At 59.3% G+C, this 21595-nt stretch overlaps 3 protein-coding genes across 8 annotated transcripts in view; 2 read left to right on the top strand and 1 right to left on the bottom strand.

Moving 5' to 3' along the window:
• Nucleotides 1–5473, top strand: part of CBFA2T3 (CBFA2/RUNX1 partner transcriptional co-repressor 3) — a 94860-nt gene extending 89387 nt beyond the window's left edge. For all 3 annotated transcript variants that reach the window (XM_058528480.1, XM_058528479.1, XM_058528481.1), the window contains 2 exons: nucleotides 644–834; nucleotides 2344–5473. In XM_058528480.1, coding sequence (XP_058384463.1) covers nucleotides 644–834; nucleotides 2344–2643 — 491 coding nt within the window. In that variant the 3' untranslated portion in view covers nucleotides 2644–5473. The remainder of the gene's footprint in view (nucleotides 1–643; nucleotides 835–2343) is intronic.
• A 5416-nt stretch (nucleotides 5474–10889) lies between these two features.
• On the top strand, nucleotides 10890–13757 carry PABPN1L (PABPN1 like, cytoplasmic). The gene is made up of 6 exons (XM_058528477.1): nucleotides 10890–11160; nucleotides 11329–11467; nucleotides 11772–11839; nucleotides 12331–12437; nucleotides 13248–13390; nucleotides 13516–13757. Exons 1-6 carry the CDS (start codon nucleotides 10912–10914, stop codon nucleotides 13572–13574), a joined length of 765 nt encoding a protein of 254 aa, XP_058384460.1. The 5' UTR covers nucleotides 10890–10911; the 3' UTR covers nucleotides 13575–13757.
• A 3911-nt stretch (nucleotides 13758–17668) lies between these two features.
• TRAPPC2L (trafficking protein particle complex subunit 2L) lies at nucleotides 17669–21516 on the bottom strand. 4 transcript variants are annotated; one of them, XM_058528476.1, is made up of 6 exons: nucleotides 21414–21477; nucleotides 20807–21139; nucleotides 19750–19922; nucleotides 19352–19439; nucleotides 19136–19215; nucleotides 17669–17875 (listed from the first exon to the last, which is right to left on the bottom strand). In XM_058528476.1, exons 3-6 carry the CDS (start codon nucleotides 19863–19865, stop codon nucleotides 17830–17832), a joined length of 330 nt encoding a protein of 109 aa, XP_058384459.1. In that variant the 5' UTR covers nucleotides 19866–19922; nucleotides 20807–21139; nucleotides 21414–21477; the 3' UTR covers nucleotides 17669–17829. The 4 variants fall into 4 exon arrangements, with proteins under 4 accessions (XP_058384459.1, XP_058384457.1, XP_058384458.1 ...); XM_058528474.1 differs by lacking the exon at nucleotides 20807–21139 and having other exon boundaries at nucleotides 21414–21516; XM_058528475.1 differs by lacking the exons at nucleotides 20807–21139; nucleotides 21414–21477 and adding an exon at nucleotides 20500–20793.
• Nucleotides 21517–21595: the final 79 nt, after the last annotated feature.

The following is a 21595-nucleotide window of genomic DNA, read 5'->3' as shown; positions in this document are numbered from 1 at the left end:
GAACAGAGCTGCTAGGTAAACAGAGGCAGGCCTGAAAGCCCTTGGGGGGGTCAGCGGGGGCTGGAGGCCCTGTCGTTCCCAATGTCAGAGGGTATGGTGCAGTCTGAGCAGACACTCCAGCCTCAGCGGGACAGCTCAGCTCAGAACAGCGAACACCAGGAACAGTGCGCTTAATCTTCAGACGGAAGCAGCCAGAGGTAGCGAGTATGGGGGAGATGAGTGGGGGCTGTGGGGTAATAACAAGGCAGAGGCCGGATGGGGTATTCCCTGACCACTTCTGGATGGGCTGCAGGGGAAGGCGGGCTGTCTATGGGGCAAAACAGTACAGCTGTGGTTCTCCAGGTGGATGCTGGGACCCCCAGCATCAGCAGCACCTGGAACCTGTTAGGAATGCAGATTCTCGGGCCCCCAGGCCTGCTGAGTCTGAAGCTGGGGGTGAGGCCAAGTGAATCCTCGCCCTCACCCTCGAGGGCCCACTGCGTGCTGGGGTTTGAGAACACCACGGTAGAGGACGAGCTTTGGAGAGTCCCTCACTAGCTTGCACACACGTGCTGGGAGGCACAGGATCATTTGTGCACAGGCCCTGCCCCCAGGCTTGTGGGCGGCGAGGCCCCACATGATGATGGCCATGGCATCGTTGCAGAGGAGGCGGTGAACGAGGTGAAGCGGCAGGCGATGTCGGAGCTACAGAAAGCCGTGTCGGACGCGGAGCGGAAGGCCCACGAGCTCATCAGCACGGAGCGTGCCAAGATGGAGCGGGCCCTGGCCGAGGCCCGGCGGCAGGCCTCAGAGGACGCCCTGACTGTCATCAACCAGCAGGAGGACTCCAGCGAGGTAGGGCCGCCCGCCCACCCCATACCCTGTCCCCGCCTCTTGATCTTGGGCCAGGACCCCCTCTCTGCTGCCTCCCAGTGGAGTGACCTGAGCAGCCCAGTGAGCTCTCTGGGCCTCCTGACCACACACCGCCTGGTGAGGCAGGTCCTGTGGGCGTCCCCACTGTACAGATGTGGAAACTGAGGGCTCCAGAGAGTAGGCACTCCCCCCAGGCCACACCTAGGAAGCAGTGGGGCCGTTATCCAAACCTAGGCTGGCAGAGGCCAAAGCCCGAGATCTCTAAGCTGTGAAAGCAGGAGGCACACAGAGAGGTGCGAAGACCCCAGGTGGTCTCAGCTCCTGGCGCACATGTACACAGGAAGGGCGAGAGAGTTATCGTCATGCTGGTGGGCTGGGCTGGGCCCAGCAGGACGGGTGCAGGCGACCCCTCAGTGACCCACTTCCTCCTTGTCGGACAAGAACTCGGACAGCAGAGAAGTGGGGGAGAGGGAGAGACCCTTCCCAGGGGGGTCCTCAGACTGTCCTTCGGGAAGGGGCACTTCTCCAAAACCCCCTGGATACGCCAGTGCCTGGCCAGCCCTGAGGCGGGGAGCAGAGGAGCGGGTTCCCCATCGATTCAGGCGTCTCTACACCAGCTCTCTCAACAGACGCCCTCAGCTAGAACAGAACAGACAGCTCTCGGGGAGGGACATCAGTGGGGGAGGGAGAGTCAGCTGTTCCAGGCGGTGACCACACGTGTATAGGAAGGTGGGGTGGCAGGGAAGGCTCACGCAGGGACATCTGAGCATCCTGGAGGAAGTGAGCTGGCCATGCAGGAATCTGGGAGCACAGTTCCACCCCTGTGGAGGGAGCGCAGGGACAGAGACCAGGGTGGGGGCATCCCTGGAAGAGTGAGGACCACAAGGAGGCTGGTGTGGCTGCATAGAGCAAGCCAGGGGAGAGAAGGAGGGGCTGGGGTCTGAGAGGCGTTGGAGGCTAAGTAGGTGCTTGGACCTTTCTCCCAGGGCGGCGTGGGCTTCCCTGTCCCACCACCCGGGCTGCCTACCTTCTGCTCACGTGGGCGGCTGAGGTTACTGCTCATTCCACGGAAAGGGAGCAGAGGCCCATGGTAGGGGAAGGACGTGACCCAGGCAGGCCTGGCTGTGCATCACGTGGCAGCCTGGCAGGAGGGCTTCCTGGAGGAGAGGGCAAGGGCTGTGGCTCCCTGCCGTCTGAGGACCCCGTGGTCCTGTAAGCACACCGTGAACCTGTCTGGGGTGGGCTGGAGTTGTGCGACACAGTAGCGGGAGCCCGTCCCCCCAAAATGGCCCAGCCAAGTGGCTGTGTCCGTTGAGGGTCACCCGCAAGCTGTAGTGCTTTGGGGTTTCTCTTTTTGCTTGATGACCGTGGCTGGGTCTGAGTGGGTTTGTTTGGAGCGTGTACTTACCTATTCTGTGGCCGGGCTGGTACCTTGGGGATTTGGGGTGGCCCAGCCCTGCCCCATCCCTGACTGTCCCCTCTCGCATCCAGAGCTGCTGGAACTGCGGCCGCAAGGCGAGTGAGACGTGCAGCGGCTGCAACGCGGCGCGCTACTGCGGCTCCTTCTGCCAGCACAAGGACTGGGAGAAGCACCACCATGTGTGCGGCCAAAGCCTGCAGGGCCCCGCGGCCATAGTGGCCGACCCCGTGCCCGGACCGCCCAATGCCACCACCGGCCTGGGCCCCTGCCTGCCCACAGGTGCCACCAGCCCCAGCGAGGCCAGCTCTGCAGGGCCCTCCCGCCCTGGCTCCCCGGGCCCGCCCGGCCCACTGGACGCCGTGCCCCGCTGACCCCTCCGGGACCCCGATGCCCAGCCCATGGACGCCCGCCGACCCCACCTGGCCCCGGCCCGCTGGACACTGCGCTGGCCCTGGGAGCCCGACTGTTGGAGTCACTGCTGCTACTGCTTCTCTCCAAAAGAAAACACAGAACCAACAAGACTGCATCCAACGCAACTTCCTCAGCTACTGACGATCTCACGCACGACCTCCTGAGCATCCTCAGAAACCGCCCACCGAGCTTTAGACAGCAGGGTGGGCCGGCCGGAGCACAACCGGCCGTTCACTGCCTGCCTCTCTCTCTCTGTCTCTCTATTTTCTGTCTTGATGAGTTTCACACACTTTCTCTTTAAGGAAAAAAAATCTAATTGTTTAGTGGCTTATATTTTCAGTGAAGAATTTTGGGGGGTTTTGTGGCAAAACAGCTACTCAGAAATGGACAAAGAAAACTGTGGGGTTTTTATCTCCTTCCTGATTAAAAAGGGAAAAAGAAAATGTATTTTAGAGCCAGAGATCTGAGCCGCTGTCTCGCCGCAGCCACCCCAGGGGTGTGTGCGTCGCGGTGAAGACGTAAAAAGGATTTCAATTTCTGACTCAAGAAGCATTTTTTGGTTTCAGATTGTTTTTTTTCCTTTAATGTCAAACTCTTTGGCTTTAAGTAGAAATCCAAAAAGTTTTTTTAAGAAAAGTACAGGAAGCATGCCTGTAAACTACCTTGCCAGCTAGCCAGCCAAGGACGCCGGACACACCTCTGCTCCAAAGGAAATCCAAAAAGCAAACACAAGAAGTTAAAAATCCAAAATGTTTTTGTCACTGCCAAAGTATTTTCACTGTTTGACTCTGTTCTTGGGTTGGTTCACCCGTCAGTCTGTCTCGCGTCGATTGTCTCTGGAGTGTGGGTACCGGGCTTTGGAGGGTTTGCCCAACAAGAAGCAACTTTGTTTTCTCTGCCTCGATGCAGGTGGGGGGACAGCGCGGCCCAAGATGGCCTGCGTGTGCACGTGTGTGTCTGTGTGTGCGCTGGGGGCGCGCCTGGCTGCACATCCACTCGTGTGCAGGGGACGATACCTCTGTCTGTCCTCACACCTTCTGTGAATTTTGATCACATTTCATTTTTCCCACTCGTGTAAAAAAGTGCTGATGTGTCCTTCCCAGAGAGAGCATGATCCCGAGACAAGACTGCAACAATCTGTGGGTTGATCCTTGACCGCTTTTCAAAGCACGAGGAAACAGCACTGGCCTCTGACTCTTCCTCTCCACGCTCCTCCTCTACCTCCTCTCCCGGCTCCACGAGGCCGCCGCCCATCTCGCCCACCCCAGTGTCTCCTGCACCCACTCTCCTTTCTTCACACTTTTGCAGAAAAAGAAAAAACTACCAACAAGAACAGTTGCCCTCAGGGCACCCTCTGGAGACTTGATCGGCTGTATATAACCCCGCACTGTGTCCAGCTGCTCCGCAGGGGATGTTCCCTCGGACGCCCCCGCCCAACTCCCCGGCCATCTCAAGGAGGACATGAAGGAGTGGGACATTCTCACCGGTGCTCAGCAGGAGAACAAAGAGCAGACACGGCCCACGAGCTGCACTGTCTGGTGTCGCTGTGAGAAGTGCCCAGGACTGGAGTGCAATATGGGGAGCGGCCAGCTACTGAAACCAGGGCTCCCGGCGGGGCCCCACCAAGAGGCAAAAAGTCAATAGTGTACGTTAATGTGAATGTATATAGTCCCTGCAGAGGTCCAAATAACGATATTCATGATGATGATAATAAAGAAGATGTTTGCCAAATAAAAAGAGAAACCTTGGAAACATGTAAACTTTAGGAAACAGATTTTCAAAGAAATCCGAACTGTGGTCCTACGGGGAGCAGTGGGTTTGTTTGATGGCTGTTGTTTTTTCAGAGTTGTAAGAATTCATTCTCTGAGTATTGAAAGGAAGGCTTCCATCTAGCTGCCGCTGACCAGGTGCCTCCCCGAACCACCTCGCCTGACAGCAGAAACCTACTTCTGAAGGTCGAGATAGTTGTCTTGCCCTCCAGAAAGTTCCCTGGCTCCAGCCACCACCTCTGTTGCCCAGTGTCATGGGCCCGTCGGCCGCTCAGAGGTTTGCTTCTGTGGGTTTCAGAAAAGCCAGGGCCAGCTGGGCTCTGGGCTCCCGAGAAGACTGCGGAGCCCACCTCTCCTGCTTCCAGCCTGCTGTCTTGCTCTCTTGCAAGCGTTGAACAGGTTAACATGGTGTTTTCAGACGTGCAGTGAGATGACCTGCCCCCTTGGAGGAGGGCGCTCTTGGACTCTGTCCCACGAGGTGGTGCTGGTGAATGGGTGGCTTCACTGGGCGTCTGGGCCCCTGAGGGCTCGCGTCCCTGACGTCAGGACTTGGGGGTGAGGCTGCCAGTCTGAGGCGAGTGGTGGAGGAGCCCCTCACCTGGAGACCCGCTGGTCTGCTTTGCTGGCCTCTGTGTCCCTTCCCCTCACAGGGTCCCCTTTTGGGGACAAGCAAGCAGAGACAGTAGCATGTTGGCCAGCTGGCAATGTCCAAGCCAGACCAGCCTCCAGGGCCAGACCACAGGCTGAGGGTCTAAGGTCTGGCGTCCCCTCCACCCCAGCTGTTGGAAAGAGGGTGCCCTCAAGCCAGCTATAAACGGCTGTCCACCAGTGTGGTTCCCACGTCCGTATCCCGTATACCAAGAGCGGCACTGATGGGGCTGCAGAAATCTGGCATGAGGGGTGGCGACAGGCCGACCGACGGAGCCCCTGTGGGCCGGGAGTGTCCACAGGATCGGGATGGCAGCTAGCTGCAGTGGGGCGGGGGGCTTGCAGTGAGGAAGCCGAGGTCCAGAGTGGGTGAGAGGGGGATGTCCTGGTGAGGGCTCCTCCTCCCAGGGGGGCCTTAGGGGTGCTGGGGCTCCCTTCCAGGCTCCGGGAGCAGGCATTTCTGTCAGTCACTGTGCTCAGGCCTCATTTGTTCGGCCAAAGACCTCACAGCAGAACCAAACACACAATCAGTAGCTTTGTGGAGGGGGAGGGGCAGTGGGGCTTTTGCATCAGGAGGTGGACAGTGGCAACAAACAGCGAGGGTTTCTGCACCTGGAGCACCTGCCTTTCTTATGCAAAGAAGGGATCCAGACAAAAGGGGCTCTAGCTGCCTGCTGTCTGCTCTGAGGCCATCCTGCCCTGCTACCTACTGAGCTTACAGACCATTGACCAGCGGTGCAGCCTGCGAGGGTCTCCCCGTGGGCCACTGCCAAGATCGGACACGCAGGTGACTCAAAAGCTCTGAGATGCGGCTGCTCGCAGAGCCTCCCTCCCCTCAAATCCTGAGGCCAAAGCTACAACAGGATGGCAGGGCAGCAGCCAGAGCTCCCCAGCCCACAGGGCCAGGCCAGGGATGAGGGACGGACGGGGGACGGCAGGACGGATGCTGGCACCCAGGCCCTCTCTGGAAAGTACTGTGTGACCTTTGACCTCCTCTCCTTGTTTCCCATCCTGCCCTGGACCCAGCTGGGCCTTTCTCTTAGGACTCATCGCCGTCCCCAGGTGGTGTCTGGGGGGTGTTCTGTTGGCCACCCACCAGGACGAAGGCAAAGACCAGGGCCTCCCATTCCATGCAAGGACAGGCTGATAAAGCCCAGACCCCATCTGAACAGAGAGGGTCCCCATCCCCACCGCTCACCAGGACCAAAGGGAAGCCTTGGGTGTTACCGGGGTGGGGCAAAGAGGAAAGCTGGAGAAAGCCTCGGGGGTCCAGGAGAGTAATGGCCATGGGACGAGAGGAGCTGGCTCCCCAGGAAGGGGGCTTCCTATGGGCTCAACAGGTGGGGTCACTCATCAGGGCCCAAGAAGTTCAGTGGCGGAGGGAGACAGATGGAAGAGGGGGCTGTTGGTTTGGGTTTCATTGCAATGACGTGGTGGAGAGGGATCAGGACAGGTCCTAACTTTCTCCTGTTTGCAAATTTTTCCAAATATATCCTCAAAATGACACCAAAGGCCCATCTCTGGCATCTACCCACCTTGCCTGACCCAGCATGTCTAGCCAGCATGTCTGGCCATTATTCTGCCCATTCTCTCAGCCTACCTACAGTTATTTATTGATTCTTTTCTTTCATCAGTTCATCATTCTGACCAGTTCAGTCATCTATCTCGCCATCCATCCACCCACTGACACCCATCCATCCATCCACTCATCCACCATTCATCCATCCATCAACTAGTCCATCCAGTCACCATCCATCCATCTATCCACCTACCCATCCCATCCATCCACTCATCCACCCATCCATCCACCCACCCATTCATCCATCCGTCCATCCATCCACCCATCTATCCACCCATTACTCTGTCCCAACTATCACTTAATCCCATCCACCGCCCCCCACTCTTTCACCCATCGACCTGTCTCTTCACCATTCACTCCTATACACACCATGTGTCTGTCCATCCATTCTCCAATCTAACACACCCAACCACCTCTCCATCCACTGAACCCAGAGTAGCACCACCAACTCCCTCAGTGTCCAAAGCTGCAAGGGTGCTTTGGACCGTCCCGTGACCTCAACTGCCCTAAAGGAAACTGCTTGTGGGCGCAGCCACCCACTCCCAGCCATCGGTCCAGGCCTGCTCCAGGCATTGTGGGCAGATTGGACCAATGTCCTAGCAACAGCTCCAGCCAGTCTGGGCCTGCCTGGCAAGTGTGGTGGCCATGGGCCAGGAGTGCGCGCTGGGAGGTGGCCCGCACACCTGCTCAGGAGCCCTGTGACTGGGGCCACAAGTCAGGGTGAGCACATTCCCTGGCAAGACCCCAACACTGCAGAGCAGGGCTGCCCTCTCCTCTCCGTGTCTCCAGGTCACTGCCCAGAGGTGGTGTCCCCAGGAAAGCAGGGGAGGGGAGAAAGAACCCTGTGCTGGGCCTCTAGGGTCCAGAGAACATCCACACCATCGGCTGAATGCAGCTGGGCAGGCTCCGCCCCTACGTCTACGCAGAGCTCGAAGGGTTCATTTCCAGCCCTCTGGGACCCCAGGATGGAAGGGGGTAGTGGGAGCGAGGCCGAGCCCCCACCAGCTCTCCCTACCCGAGCAGTCGTTCCCACCTGCCTCCAGGCTCCCATGCCACACGGGGCATTTTCCAGAAAGGGGCTGGGAGCCAGCCCCAGATCATGGTCCCGCTGGCAGGAGAGGAAGAAGAGAAGGAAAGCAGAGGGGAGGCAAGGAGGAGCTGGGCTCTGGGGACCCATCTGCTCCTCTGGACACTTCACAGATAAGGCCTGGGGAGCTGGAGTCTGTGACACCAACCCACATTGGTCCCCACAATTCCGGAAAACTCCATTTTGCATGCTTTCATTCCTTTCATTTCAATTCAGCTGGCCCCTGGAGTGCCACCCAAAGAGCCCGTGTAGCAGTTAACACAACATTGGGATTCAAACCGGAGCCCGGCTTTTAAGGATCAGAAGGAAAGCACTGGGCGGCCTCACTCCCCAATGGACAGGGGCCCGGCCAGGCTGGCCTCCGGCTCACCTACTGCGGCCTCCGCGGGCCCAGGGGTCGGTCCGTGGGAATGGGGCCAGGCACAGCCATGCACAGCCTTGTGGGGAGTGGGCTGACTTCCGACTTCCTCTTTCTTCTTTTTTTTTAATTCCCAAAAGGAGAGCGCTGGGTGGGTCTTTTGCAGCGGTTCCTTGGCACTGTGTAGGATCCGTGGTGTGTGCCCCTCGCGCGTCCCCATGGACTCTGCGTCTGATCTGGGCACTGAGAGAGGTCATAACTCAGGTCCCGTCGGTTATCTCTGTGTAGTAAATAAACCCAGAGTTTGCCATCGCGGGCTCTGCCTCTCCTTGGGTTCCAGGTGACTCCAGCTAAGCCCTGTTTCACACATTTATTCACCCAAGACGTGTTGGGGACCTTCTTGGCGCCAGGCAAGAGAGACAAGGCCCTGCCCCACGGCGGTGGACAGACAGACATGGGATGTGGGTTGAGGTGTGAACATGATGCGGGTGGATGACCCTCTGCTCAGTCCACCCACAGCCTCCTATGTTCTTGCTAGCAGGGTGAACTTCTGCAGGCTGTCTTCAAGGTGGTCTAGACAACCTTAGACCCCAGATGACAATCATGGCCTCAGGGCCCCAAGCCCCACTGCCTGTGGCAGTGCTGGACACATCCTGCAAGACCCTGAAGATGGGCAGGGGACCTGAAGATGAACACTGAGGGAAGGGATACCTTGACCCCGAGGATCCAGGGTGTCATAGCCGTGGTGTCCCAGTTCCCAGGGCAGGTCCCGTCCAGGGTCGGGTGCCCAGGACTTGGCGCTCCCTGGAGGAAGGGATGTTATTAATACTGGGGCCCAGGCTTGGAACACGGTGTATTTTGAAAGGCGTCACTGGAAAGGCCAGCATGGGGGCGAGCCTGTCCCCACACCGGGCGCTGGCAGGAGCCTCAGCTGGGCCTGGTGTGTCAGCAATCTCTGCAGAGAGCGGGTGACCACGTTTTTCCATTGCAGAGGTCTGAGCTCAGAGGAGGCTGGCTGGGGCCAGGCCTGAGTCCAGCCTGCTCTTGGCTTAGACAGAGCCACAGGGTGTCCTGGCTCCCACATGGAGGGGGAGGGAAGGGCCCAGACCAGGAGCCCTCCATGGGGCCTCAGACCCACAGGAGGGAGGAGACCTGACTGCCTCACATTACAGGAGAGAGACACGCAGCGGCTGCACTTCTATCCTCATCCAGCCGGCCTGGGGCTGAGGCCCTGTCCTCAGCGCAGACATGGCTGCTGCCCCTGAGGTCCCCTGGCCTGCCGAGGGAGCCCTGGAGACCGGTAACTCACTCAGGACAGACAGAGGGTGAGGCCCGGCACCCTGGCCACCAGAGGGAGCAGGAGGCATCAGGGAGGCCTCCTGGAGGCAGCAGTACAGTGGCAATAGTGCCCCTGGGGTTGCACACACGTTAAGTGCATGTGGCTGTGTGGGGATGGGGACCAGCATTTGAGGAGGGCGGCAGCCGGGAGGCCCGAGGCCCACGGCCAACTCGAGGCAGGTCTTCCTCCCAGGCCTCGAGACTGCCTGGAGATGGCCCTCCCTCGGGGGCCCAGGGGCACCATGCAGTCTTCAGTTCAGCCTCTGTGGAGGTGAGAACAACCGGTGCAATAAGGGAGTCAGGCCGAGGAGGCAGCACAGGTGTCCCCTGACCTCAGCCCCCGGGGGAGGAATGGCTGCCGGCTCCCGGGTTTCAGCTCCACCCCCAATTCCAAATTCCCATGGACAAGATCTCGAATGGCCTAACTTGGACCTGCCAGCTGTGCCTGGAGGGCGGGCAAACACACCCACAGGGTCCCCCATGAACGGGTCTGGACAGAACAGGCACAGCAGAGGTCCACCCAGACCGAGCCAGGGCCAGCCAAGGAGAGACGGAGGAGACCAGGGCACACAGGGATGCAGGCCAGCAGCCACCCTCCAGGGGCGAGAAGAGGGGAGTGGAGGCCAGCAGCAGAAGCAGGAGGCTTCACAATGTACACCTTCAGCCCCGAGGCCATTGCCTGAGCTGCAGTAATTCAACCACTGTGCCTGTGACCAGGGCAGGATTACGGCTTCAGTTAATTGGCTCTACCTAAAAGCAGGTCCAGAGTGGGGTGGGGGAGGGGAGGGTCCATAGAGAATCGGCGGGGGGGGGAGAGGAGTGACAGAGGCAGCTGTCTCTCCTCCAGGCCCAGGACCCCGCCCTGGCCCAGTCCACGGAGCTCTGACTCCCGTGGCACACTCCCTGCTCTCACCCCTCAGGCCTTTGTTCAAGCTGTTCCCTCCACCTAAGCTGTACACCACCCAGCCTCAGCCTGACCCAATCCCTCAAGGCCAGCTCAAACACCACCTCCTCTAGGAAGCCTGCTGTGATCGCATGTGCCATCTGCTTCTGCACACTCAGATAATTTGCTCATGCCCATGTCATCCTAACTGTGGCCCACCACTGGAGATCTAACACTGAGTGGTGACCCCGGTGAGCTTTCCCGGCTGTCACCACCCCTAGCTCAGCCACTGTGGCCAGCGTGGTCTCTGCCTCAGCTGGGCTCCTCTCTCCACCTTGAGTGCCCTGGAAGAAGGGACAGGGGCAGGGATCCGTGGCGTTTGACCCCTCAGGGCCCAGAAGCCAGGGCTGGAAGCTTGGCCCCAGCCCAGAGGGAGGCTCTTCAGAGCTCTAGTGGGAGCAGCTGGCCTGGGGGAGGGCTTAAAACCCTGGGAAGGCACAGGCAGGTGCTGGCGTGGAAGTGAGCAGCGGAGGCCTCGAGTACCTACCTTCCTCGTCCCGTCCACCATGTGGCCCTTCTTCAGCCAAACTCTCTTCCCACCCCCAACCGAGGCCTGGCTCCAGAGAGCTTCCTCGGACCCTGAGGCCCAGGGCTGGGGGGCCTGGAGCAGGACTGAGAAGAGCCCTCTGGGGCCAGGGGGTGGGGATGAGGAGGAGGAGGAAACAGGAGAAGCCAAAGACGACGATGAGGAGGCAGGCTTCCTGCTGTCTCTCTTGGGGAGGGAGGACCTGGCCAAGTGCCCGGTACCTGACCAGGTAACAACCACGTGGAGCGCCCAGCAGAGGTGGGTTGGGGACCCAGGGACCCGGTACATGGTGGGGGGGCAGGTGATCTTGAGAACAGGCAGGGTCTGGGCCTCCTTCGAGAGAGGAGCCTGGGGGCCATCCTGCCTCTGGGCTCAGCCGGGGGCTGTGTGCTGGCAGGAGCTGGAGGCCGTGAAACTGAAGCTGTGGGCCTTGGAGCGGGCCCAGGGACCGGAGCCGCCCGGGGCGCAGGCCCAGACGGGGAAAGAGGAGGGCGCCGGGGCGGTGCTGGCCGGGCAGCTGCTGAGCCCCGAGACAGGTAGGAGCCAGAGGGCCAGGCCGACCCCTTCCCTGTGCGACTGGCCTCTCGAGTCCTCAAGCACGCGGCTCTAAGACCTGTTTCCCCTGTAAACTGGGGTGGGCTGTGAGCGACTGCAGGAACAGTGCCAGCTCACAGGGTGAGTCGGGGTTTCCACGAGCATCAGCTTCCCGAAAAGCCTGGGTGACCCTCTCCCCTTGAGGAGTGAGGAAGGAGCTACAGATGTGAGGTGCCTGCCCTTAGCAGCTGCGGGGAGCCCCCCTCACTCCCCCACCCCCTAGTCCTGAGGCTGCTCCCTCTGCAGGCTGCCCCAGCCCCGGGACCCCCACAGAGAAGGTGCAGGCGGACCACAGATCCATCTACGTGGGCAACGTGAGTGGGGTGGGGAGCAAGCTGGGGTCCCTTCAGTGGGCACCCCGGGTATGCCACCTCCCGGCTGCTAAGATTGAAGGGGGGACACATATGGGGCGTGGCCCCGGAGAGAGAGGACGAGGGTGGGGTCTGATGGGGGGCTGTCCCCAAGAGGGACTGGGGCCTGTGTCCTCAGGCGTTCTGATTTCCCCACATGAGCTGGGATTCGGGATTTCCATGTGAAATCTCCCAGTTGGCCAATCACTGGCAACGAATTCCTCTTTAAAAAGCCACACACACTTTGCACAGGCCAAATAAACTTGGGGCGCTGCCTAACATGTGGGGAGTGGTCCTACCAGTCTCCAGTCCACCCCCAGCAGGCCTCCCTCCAAGGTGTCTGCCCCCCACCCTGGGTCCAATAGATTACTCTCCACCAAGAAAATGCGCTACAGGAGACTCCAGGAGAGTGAGGCCTCTGCAGGGGGCCCCACACCTGGCCATGCCTGTGTCAGGTGGACTACGGGGGCACGGCTGAGGAGCTGGAGGCCTACTTCAACCACTGCGGGGAGATCCATCGGGTCACCATCCTGTGTGACAAGTTCTCTGGACACCCCAAGGGGTCAGTGCAGGGTCCCAGGGAGAGGGCCGGGTGCCCTGGGGTGCTGCCAAGGATAGGTGACCCGGGGTGGCCCTCACCTGCCCCCACCCCTGCCCCAGTTATGCCTACATAGAGTTTGCCACCGAGAGCTCAGCCCAGGCCGCTGTGCAGCTGAACGAGAACATCTTCCGAGGCCGGGTCATCAAGGTGCGTGCCCCCATGAGTCACCGTCATCATGCACCTGGAGGTGCCGAGGGGTGGGGGCTCTGCTCTGAGCCTCTCTACATTAACCCGTTAATCCCCGAGAGGCCCCGAAACAGCAAGATCAGGGAGGCTGAGGCACTTGCCCAAGGACACACATACAGCTGACCCAGCCTGCCCCTTCTCTAATCTCCTCTCCAACCTCCTCTCATGTCTCTGGGCACATCCACTGGGGGCGGGGCAGGATGGGGGCACCTCAGACCCCAGCGGGTTTGGCCTGGGTGTGGCACTGGGGAGGCTCCCCGCTGAGCCAGACCTCCCGCCCGCCCCCCACACACACACACACACAGGCGGATATGTTGGCTTGACAGGGGCACAGCACTGGACCACAGCTTGTGACTGGACAGTTGAGGCCCCAGTGGGGATCTTGAGAAGGTGGGGGACAGGTTCGGTTCTGATGCCTCAGATGGCCCCATGCCCTGGGGCCTTGAGGGCCTGGTGGGCGCTGGGGTCTGTGCACACTTGCCTGTGAGCCTCCAGCAGAGAAAGCTAGGAAGGCTTCCTGGAGGCAACTTGGGGGGGAGGGATGTAAGAATAGGGATCTCAGACCGGCATGGTCTTTGGTTCTAGGTGCTGCCCAAAAGGACCAATTTACCAGGCATCAGCTCCACCGACCGCGGGGGCCTGCGGAGACACCCATGCGCCAGCGGGGAGCCCTTCCCACGCAGCAGCCTCCAGGGCGGGGCCCGCTTCAGACCACGGGGGCGGAGCCGGTGAGTGGGGGCGGGGCCCGGGGAGGGCGGGGGCCGGTGGGAGGGGGCGGGGGCCCGGGGAGGGCGGGGCCGGTGGGAGGGGGCGGGCCTGGTGCGGAGCTCACCTCCCTCCTCTGTCCGTGCAGGGCGCGTGGAAGATGCTCACCGTGGTATTCACCGTATTGAAGGGATGCCCAGATTTTGAGAGTGGGGCTGGGTCAGGAGTAAATAGCTGTTTCCATGTGGGACCATTTACTCCAGAGGACCGGGCCTGCAGTGCTGTGGGGTCGTAGGGCAGGCTGGCAGGGCACGGGGGAAAGCTGCAGCCGCGTCCTGAAGAACCAGCCCTGCCCCCTCCACTCAGGTGGGAGGATGGCCCACTAGGGAGTGCCACTCAGGGTGTTGGAGGGCCCTGGGCAAAGCTTTGGGCAGGTGAGGCCCAGGCAGCAGAGTCAGCTCAGGGTTGGCATACTCCAGGCTCTTGGACTAATTCCTTTTAAAGAAAAACAGAAATGTCTTAATGGTAAAACATAAATTATTAAATTTGAATATTTTTTAAAAGCGCTTGACAACAGATCTCCCCTTTTATTCTCCTTTCTCGGGCACCTGTTCACTCTGCAGCTCCCTCAGGTGGACTCCACAGAAAGGCAGGTGTTGGGGTGTGGCTGCGGGTCCGAGAGAGGGCTGCACCCCACTTCACTGCTGACAGCCAACAGGTTTACGCTGTCACCACCAGCCCCCGTGCTACACGGAAGCATAGCTAACCACGTCTTTGCCCCAGGTCTGGTGGCCTCTGGGGCACGTGCTCCCCCGCAGTGTGTGACAGACACCTGTCCCTGTGGGCCCTCACCTGTGAGGCACTGTAGAAGGGCACTCCCCTCAGGCACCTGGTACAGGCCTGGCCCTCGTCAGGAGTTCAGGAAGCAGAAGTGGCGTTTCTACGCTGGGCACCCTAACTGCCGGCCCCTCCACTCGGAGACTCACTGGCTTTCTCCCTGGCAGGGCAGTATGTTCCTCAGTGTAAACACTTAGTTCTGGCATTAAGTAACTAATGAACACCCCCCTTGACCTTTCTAAAGCCACTCTCCTAGCCTTGTTGTGCTTACTTATCAGTTCCTTAAGCCGCAAACAGAGCTGCTCTGTGCTTCAGTCCACAGGTGGTTGTCCCGCTCCCCCTTCTCCAGCACTGGCAAAGACAGCATTCTCTGGGGAGGGCAGCTGCCTCTTTGCTCTCCACTCACATGCATCTTTGACTTCCTCACTCAGGCCAGGTTCACACTCCCCGTGGTCTGAGGTCAACGTTGGCCCTTGTAGTGGGATGAATGAAGGCCCCCCCAAAAAATGTCCACCTCTTAATCTCCAGAACCTGTGAATCTGACCTTATCTGGAAAAGAGGTCTTTGCAATGTAGTTGAGTTAAAGATCTCGAGATGAGAGCATTCTGGATCATCTGGGTGGGCCCTAAATCCAATGACACACCCTGGATACGAGAGACAGAGAGATGTGCCAGCACAGGCAGAGCAATGTGTCTATAAGCCACGGAACTGCAAGGATCACTGGCAGCCATCAGAAGCTGGAGAGCATGGGACAGACCTTGCCTCAGAACCTCCCAAAGAAGCCAGGCCTGCTGACACCTTATTTCTGGCTCTGGCCTCCATACTGTGGGAGTAAATTTCTGTTGTTTTAAGTTGCCAGATGAGGTGGGTAGGAGGGGCTGAGTGTCAGGGCCGCCCAGCAGCTCAGGTGGAGCTGTGCATGGCCTGACCATTCGTAGGTGGGGGGCTGCAGGAGAGGCACACACCAGGACACACAGTTCACGCAGCACCGCGCAGATGACACCAGCTCCAGCAGCACAGCACCTTGGGCTGTCCCATGTCCCACCCCCACCCCAGCCCCCCCGGCCTGATGTGGTCATGGCACGTTGGCTTTTCCACGAGATCCCCAGCAATCTTCTACCTCGAGGAGTTAGTTCTGTTTCAGAAGCATTTTCCTGATCCCTCTGTCTGGCCACTGTGAGGAGAGTGAGCCCAGGAGTCCCTCCTTTCCAGTGGGTTTCAGGCCTGAGCAGGCCAAGGGCGGGGAGACAGAGCATTCCTGACATGGCCGCCACGTGGGTGGCGAGGGCCTCGAGGTGAGGCAAGGAGAAGACCCGCACAGACCCGCACAGGCCGAGACTCGGCCTCCCCTCACCACGCCTGCTCTGGGTAGGAGGAAGGGGAGAGAGCAGTGCTGATGCCTGAGGGAAGAGACTGCTGGCGTGAACTTCAGCAGAGAAGTCACCTGCAGCAACAGCCAAGGGCCAACTAGGAGCTGCACCCAACGGGGCTCTGCTCTGCTGCGGAGGGACGGGGCAAGGGCGGGGGCAGGGGGCAGGGGCAGGCAGCCTGCAGTGAAGCCAACCTCACTTATAGAGATGCGAAAAGATAAGGGGAAACTGCCCTCCTGATGGTTCCGTTGGCAGAACAAAGGCTAGCAGATTACTTCTAACCTTTGATTTTCTCAGGCTTAAAATTGGGATGCTACCTAACAATGTGTGTGAAAACTCCCCAATGTAAAAAGTATGGGTTGGTCTGGCTGCACCTACAGAAAAACCCAAATAGGAGTAGCTTCAAAAGATGGGGGTTTGTTTTCTCACATAAAAAAAAAAAAAAGCTAAACATAAGTAGTCCGGGGCTAGTATGTCACCAAAGACCCAGGCTCCTTCTAGGTTTCTGCTCTCATCCTTAGGGGGTGGAGCTTGTCCTCATGCTCTCAAGATGGCTGTCAGAACTCCAGCCATCGCGTCCAAGTTCATGGCAGGAAGGGAAAAGATGAAGAAACGGTGCTCCGTCTGCCAGCTGAATCCTCTTTTAAAGTATCCTTCCTGCAAGTTCCTACCAACACCATCCATTTAGGTACCGTAACTACCTACCCCTGTATGCTACAGAGGGTAGGAAATATCTTTTGTCTAGTCAATTGCCCCCAATAACACTGGGGTTCTGTTAGTAAGAAAGCAAGAGAGAATGGACGTTGGGTCAGCAACTTGCAGTCCCTACCACAGCCACTCCCCAGGCAGGAGAGACTACTGAAGGCTCCACCAGAGATGTGAGCTAGACGGCAGGGAAGAAGTCCCGTGTGCAGACAGCCTGCCGTCCACTGGCATCAGAAACAGCGCCTGCGTTGTGGTTGTTCTCAGCCCTCCTCTAGGTCAATTCCACCTGTGGCGGGGCGTGGGGGGTTGGGGGTGGGGCGGGGGACAGGGACTTGTGTTTTTAACACACACTCCCAGCTGACTCGTTCCTTTACTTCTGTAGTGTGAAAAATCAATCCTGCGCTGGTTAGAAGGGCAGCAAACCCAAAAGCGTGCAGAGGTGAGTCCTGCTCCAGCTCCAGCCCGGGGCCCACAGAGGCTGACAGCCTTCCCGGTTCCCCCAGGGGTCTGAGCTGCCTTCCTGTGGTCAGAGAGCCTCTTCAGAGCAGTTGAAAGGAGGAGAGGGGCTCACAGCTGTCCTGGGGAGCCAACTCAGAGAAGCCAGCAGCTCTGAAAACGAGTAGACTCGTTGCGGGCGGGGCTCAGACCCCGAGGGCCCTTGGCACCTCTCCCACTTCATGGACCACATTGCCAAATGACAAAGGGTGCTGGAACCTGGGCCACCTGATCCCAGAGGAGCTGTCACCAGCTGTGGCCAGCTAGTTAGACCGCCATCTGAACTTGGCTGAGGCGGCTTATGGGGAGGCAGAAAGCAGAAATCCAATTACATCAGCCTCTCCTCAAAAGTAAGCCCCCACCCCACCGCAGTGTGCCCAGAGGCCTGGCGGCAGCAGGAGAGGGCGGACTTATCTCCTAATCTCCGTCTGGCCACGAGGAACCACTGCGCACTAACAGGTTCTTGGAGTTTGCTCATTCGGCTCAGAAAGCAGCAGCCAAGGAGACGCCACGGTCACGAGCGGCTTCCTGGATCTCGTGAGGGCTGCCTCCCAAGGCTGCGGCTGAACCCAGAAAGAGGACTTCTCCCCAAGGGGAGGGCGTGCAGGCTGTCCCGTGTGCCCCTCTAGATCTGGCCCTGGGCACAGACACCCCACTGGTCAGCTACTGGAGGGCGTGGAGGGCGAGGAGGGCAGACGGCGGAGCAGAAAGGCCAGCCCATGGGTCCTGTGCGCCTCCTTCCGCCGCCCCCCTCCCCCTGCCCCTGCGTGCCTATTGGGCACAACAGCTCCCCGCTCTGTCTGGTACCGGACCTCTGCCCCCGTCCCCCAAAAGTCCTGTGTTAGACTGTCTTTAGCCAGACCCTCTGCTGACACAGATGGAAAACACCACATCTGATCTCACAAGACCTTTAGTTGGCACGCTGCTCGAGGCCTTGCCCCCAGCAGCATATCCGGGACACTCGGCAAGAGGCGGATAACAATAAATACACGTCTAAACACTACAGTTATGTACAGAAGGCTTCTCCTCCAGACGACGGGCAACAGAGTTCTCGCTCAGCAGACCTGTATCATCATAGAGGTCACCATGCTGTCAAAGGTCCTGCAAAGAGAAGCAGACTTATTCAAGAGGAGCAGAGCCAGCCCCGACCCTTGCCGGCAGAGAGAGGCTCTGTGCACCCCTCATCTCCCAGGACGCTTGGGGCGTTGGTCTCTGAGGTTCAGATAACCAACTCAGCTGAGGCCAGGATGTGCGTGCCACCACACCCAGGGATGAGACCTGTCTCGTGCCCCTCACTCCCGCAGTTCCCCCAGGTCTGGCCCGCTCAGCGCAGCCTTGCCCTGGCCGGGTCTTCAGGCAGGGGTGCAGGAGCTGCGCGTGGGCACACAGGGCTGGGGTGCAGCGAGAACAGCAGCTGTCGCCGCCCTGCACAGCTGGAGACATGGGGCTCCACATGATTCTGCCACCAGGACAACCCATGACACAGTGTCACAGCCAAGGAAAGGTAGCATGGGAGGGGCCTGGCTCGGTCACTGCAATGTCCTCTCACCCGCTGGCTATGAGGAGCCCTTGGGAACTGTGTCTAGGAGTGCCGGAAACTCCCAAGAGCAAGTTCAAAGTGTGTGCACACGAACGCTTCTTTATGAGGCATCCTCATGACGTTCCCATGTTAAGACTGTGTTTATTTGAAAGCTATTTGGAAGATACCTCCAATCCGATTTCCTAACTGTCCAAGTTCAACATCAAAGACAGAAAGGGGTGAGCGACAAATGCATGTTTTCTCCCCGACGGCTCCTGTCCACATGCCTGGGCCCTCACTGGGCTCCGTGGGGGCGCCCTATACCTCCTGGGTGCACCTGGGAAACCAAATGGGCAAGCTCTGCACGTACCCCCCCAGTTCCCCTCTGTCTGGTTTCTGTGTTGGAGATCCCTCTAAAGTCTGTTTGGGGGCTGGCCCAGTGGCGCAAGTGGTTAAGTGCGCACACTCCACTGCGGAGGCCCGGGGTTCGCCGGTTCGGATCCCAGGCGCTCACCGACGCACAGCTTGGCAAGCCATGCTGTGGCGGCATCCCATATAGAGCAGAGAAAGATGGGCACGGATGTTAGCCCAGGACCAGTCTTCCTCAGCAAAAAGAGGAGGATTGGCAGATGTTAGCTCAGGGCTGATAAATAAAATAAATAAATAAATAATAATAAAATAAATAAAAAAATAAAAGTCTGTTTGGAAAAACAGTGTTCTGCTGCTTCAAAATCGCTGCCTTAGGGAACAGTGTCCACCCCTCTCTGACTCGTAGAACAGTGCCTTTTAGCAGGGCAGAGCTACAAAGAGAGGGCGGCAGACCCAGGAGAGCAGCGGCCCACCTGGACTGAATGCGGTCCCCTGGATTGTAGAAGGGGTTGCACATCACGTCTGTGTAGGAGTTGTGCAGCTTCCGGAACATCTGAAACAAGAACCAATAGCGTTCTTAATTCACACGTACACCTAGCGATTGCCAGGTTTTTGGCTTCTCAGCATCTCCAAAGGGAAAACGAAAGACCAAGCGGCCGGGGCCTGGCCTGCGCATCCCCTGGGCTTACACTGCGGATCTCGTTGTCACGGAGCGCCGTGTTGGAGGAATCCACCACCATGACGAACTTCACCCTGGAATTGGTCACGTAGCCGTAGCTGCACAGCTGGTTAGGGAACGTGCTTCAACCCAGGGACTTTGTGACAGCATGAAACACAGCATCAACGAGGAAGCGTGTGAGGGAGGGCCATTTGTGCACATCCCCTGGCTCCAAAACCACTTTGGAGAAACAGGACAGCCTTGCATCACACGAAGTGCCCCAGAGGCTGTCCCAGCCCCAAGAGGACCAGCCATTCAAGGTTATCTCATCCTACAGTACACCTCGGGCCACTGCAGGCCGAATCCCCAGATGCAAAACCCTGAGGGGAGAGACCCCTGCTGACAGGCCCCCCACAGCGTGAAGGATACACCTTGTAGTCCTCTGTGGGGTACAGCAGGCCCAGGTAGAGCTCCCTCTGGTCCACCAGGGCCTTCCCCATGGCCGAGATCTTCTCGTCCACCACGTCCAGGGACGTGTGCACCATGTAGTGGAACTTCAGCTCGTTCTCTGTGGGGACACTGCGGATGTAGAGAGGGTAATTCTGCAAGAAAGGATGACGGCAACTGTCGTGATGAGAATCCACCCTGTCTGCCCCCACGATGAAAACGAGGCCACAGAGCATTCAGAGGGAGAAACGACCAAGCACCAACCAGCCAGGAACACACTCTCATTCTCTAAAACCTGTTGTCTGATCCTCCAAACGCTGTGGGCACTGCCTTCAGGGGACCCACTCTAATCTGAGAAGGTTTACGTATTGTCTGCAAAGGGGCATCACTAGGGTGGGCAGAAAAGAGAAGATGGCTCAGAAAAACAGATTTGAGCACAGCCTGACAACTAACCCTGTCACCTGGACAGGTCACCCACCTTCCATGTGGGGCCCAGTCCTAGCACGGGCTCTCCTCTTGGCCCCAGAATACTGGCTGTTTCCCAATATGCAACCTACCGCACTCTCTTCACCTGGGCAGGGGCACTGGCAGGCCCCTCACTAAACCCTTCAGGGCTCGGCTCACACCTCCCTTCATCTCTCTGCACAGCCTTTTCTGACCATCCTGACTGCAGAGATAATAGTGTCCTCCAAGGGCTCCCCCATGCCACAATTCACTGCTTCTGTCCCGCACCTGTCACTGCCCAGACAGAGTGAATGAACGCTGCCCCTGCCCTAATGGGGCTGACATCTGGTGAAGGAAACAATCACCAAACCTGTCAACAAATAAGTAACGCGTTATAGGGGAAAACACGAAGCGGGAAGCCGGCACTCAGAAAGCTTCGCAGCGGGCCCGGGCTTAGGAGAGGCAGAAGCACCAGGACAGCCACCCAACGCAGTCTGCAGTCTTAGGATTCAGAAACAGCTTTCTAGAGAAAATGAAATCTATGGGGACGAGGAAACGGATGGGAGTCGGGAAGGGGGGTTCCCAGTGCAAAGACCTAGAAGTGAGACAGCAGAGCCTGTCGAGGAGCTGCAAGAATCCCGCTGGGTTGGAGTGGAGGGTGTCAGTGGTATGGGGGACGAGGAGGAAGCGACCACGTTATTCAGCCGTTATCCTAAGGCAGTGAGAAGCCACTGGAGAGACTTTACGCAGCGGCGTGACACGATCTGACTTGTTTTTCAAATAGCACTGTGGCTGCGGTGTGGAGACTGTCAGTGGTCCGGGGGAACGATGGAGTGGCCGGCGGGGGTGCGCGGTGGAGGAGTACGGAGAGGAGTGGACGGCCAGATTCGGGGGCAAGAATCCAGAGCCCGCGCACGGACGGCTGGCCCTGGACGGGAGAGGAGGTCCTGGGCTGTGGGCGCCGGGGGGACACCCCGGCAGCTGCAGATGCGGGTCTGGGCGGCGCCTGCCCGGACCGCCCGGGACCACCGGGGCTCGGCGAGGCCGCCGGGCCCGCCCTTCCGGAGACCGCGGGCAGGGACGGAGGGGAGGGCGGAGAGCGCGGGCGGGTCCGGGAAGGGGTCCCGCGGCCGCCCTCCCGCTGCAGCCCCTCCGCGGGGCCAGCTGAGCGCCGGGGCGGGCCGGACCGCCGGCCTACGCACCTCCTTGGCGATCACCGCCACGCACACCGCCATCTTGGGAAGCCGGCCTGCCGCGTCACGTGACCCTGCCGCCGCTCACGCGACCGCCCGCGCCTCGGGGTTGGCAAGGCCCCGCCCCTCCGGTCACGCGGTCGGCCTGGGCCCGAGCCCAGCCACGCGGCCGACTTCGGCCCCGCCCCTCT

Source organism: Diceros bicornis, chromosome 32, assembly GCF_020826845.1.
Source record: "Diceros bicornis minor isolate mBicDic1 chromosome 32, mDicBic1.mat.cur, whole genome shotgun sequence".
Lineage (NCBI taxonomy): Eukaryota > Metazoa > Chordata > Mammalia > Perissodactyla > Rhinocerotidae > Diceros > Diceros bicornis.
Note: the sequence above shows the minus strand (reverse complement) of the source record. Positions and strands in the feature narration are given on the sequence as shown.

What these genes read in the sequence shown, in the direction of transcription:
- PABPN1L (XM_058528477.1), top strand. Translation starts at nt 10,912, where the DNA reads ATGTGGCCCTTCTTCAGCCAAACTCTCTTCCCACCCCCAACCGAGGCC. An exon ending in GCTGCTGAGCCCCGAGACAG is followed by an intron (nt 11,468 to 11,771) that starts GTAGGAGCCAGA and finishes CTCCCTCTGCAG; the next exon opens with GCTGCCCCAGCCCCGGGACC. An exon ending in TTCTCTGGACACCCCAAGGG is followed by an intron (nt 12,438 to 13,247) that starts GTCAGTGCAGGG and finishes CTTTGGTTCTAG; the next exon opens with GTGCTGCCCAAAAGGACCAA.
- TRAPPC2L (XM_058528473.1), bottom strand. Translation starts at nt 20,003, where the DNA reads ATGCTCTGTGGCCTCGTTTTCATCGTGGGGGCAGACAGGGTGGATTCT. An exon ending in GTGACAACGAGATCCGCAGT is followed by an intron (nt 19,216 to 19,351) that starts GTAAGCCCAGGG and finishes TTCTTGTTTCAG; the next exon opens with ATGTTCCGGAAGCTGCACAA. An exon ending in GGGGACCGCATTCAGTCCAG is followed by an intron (nt 17,876 to 19,135) that starts GTGGGCCGCTGC and finishes TTCTCTTTGCAG; the next exon opens with GACCTTTGACAGCATGGTGA.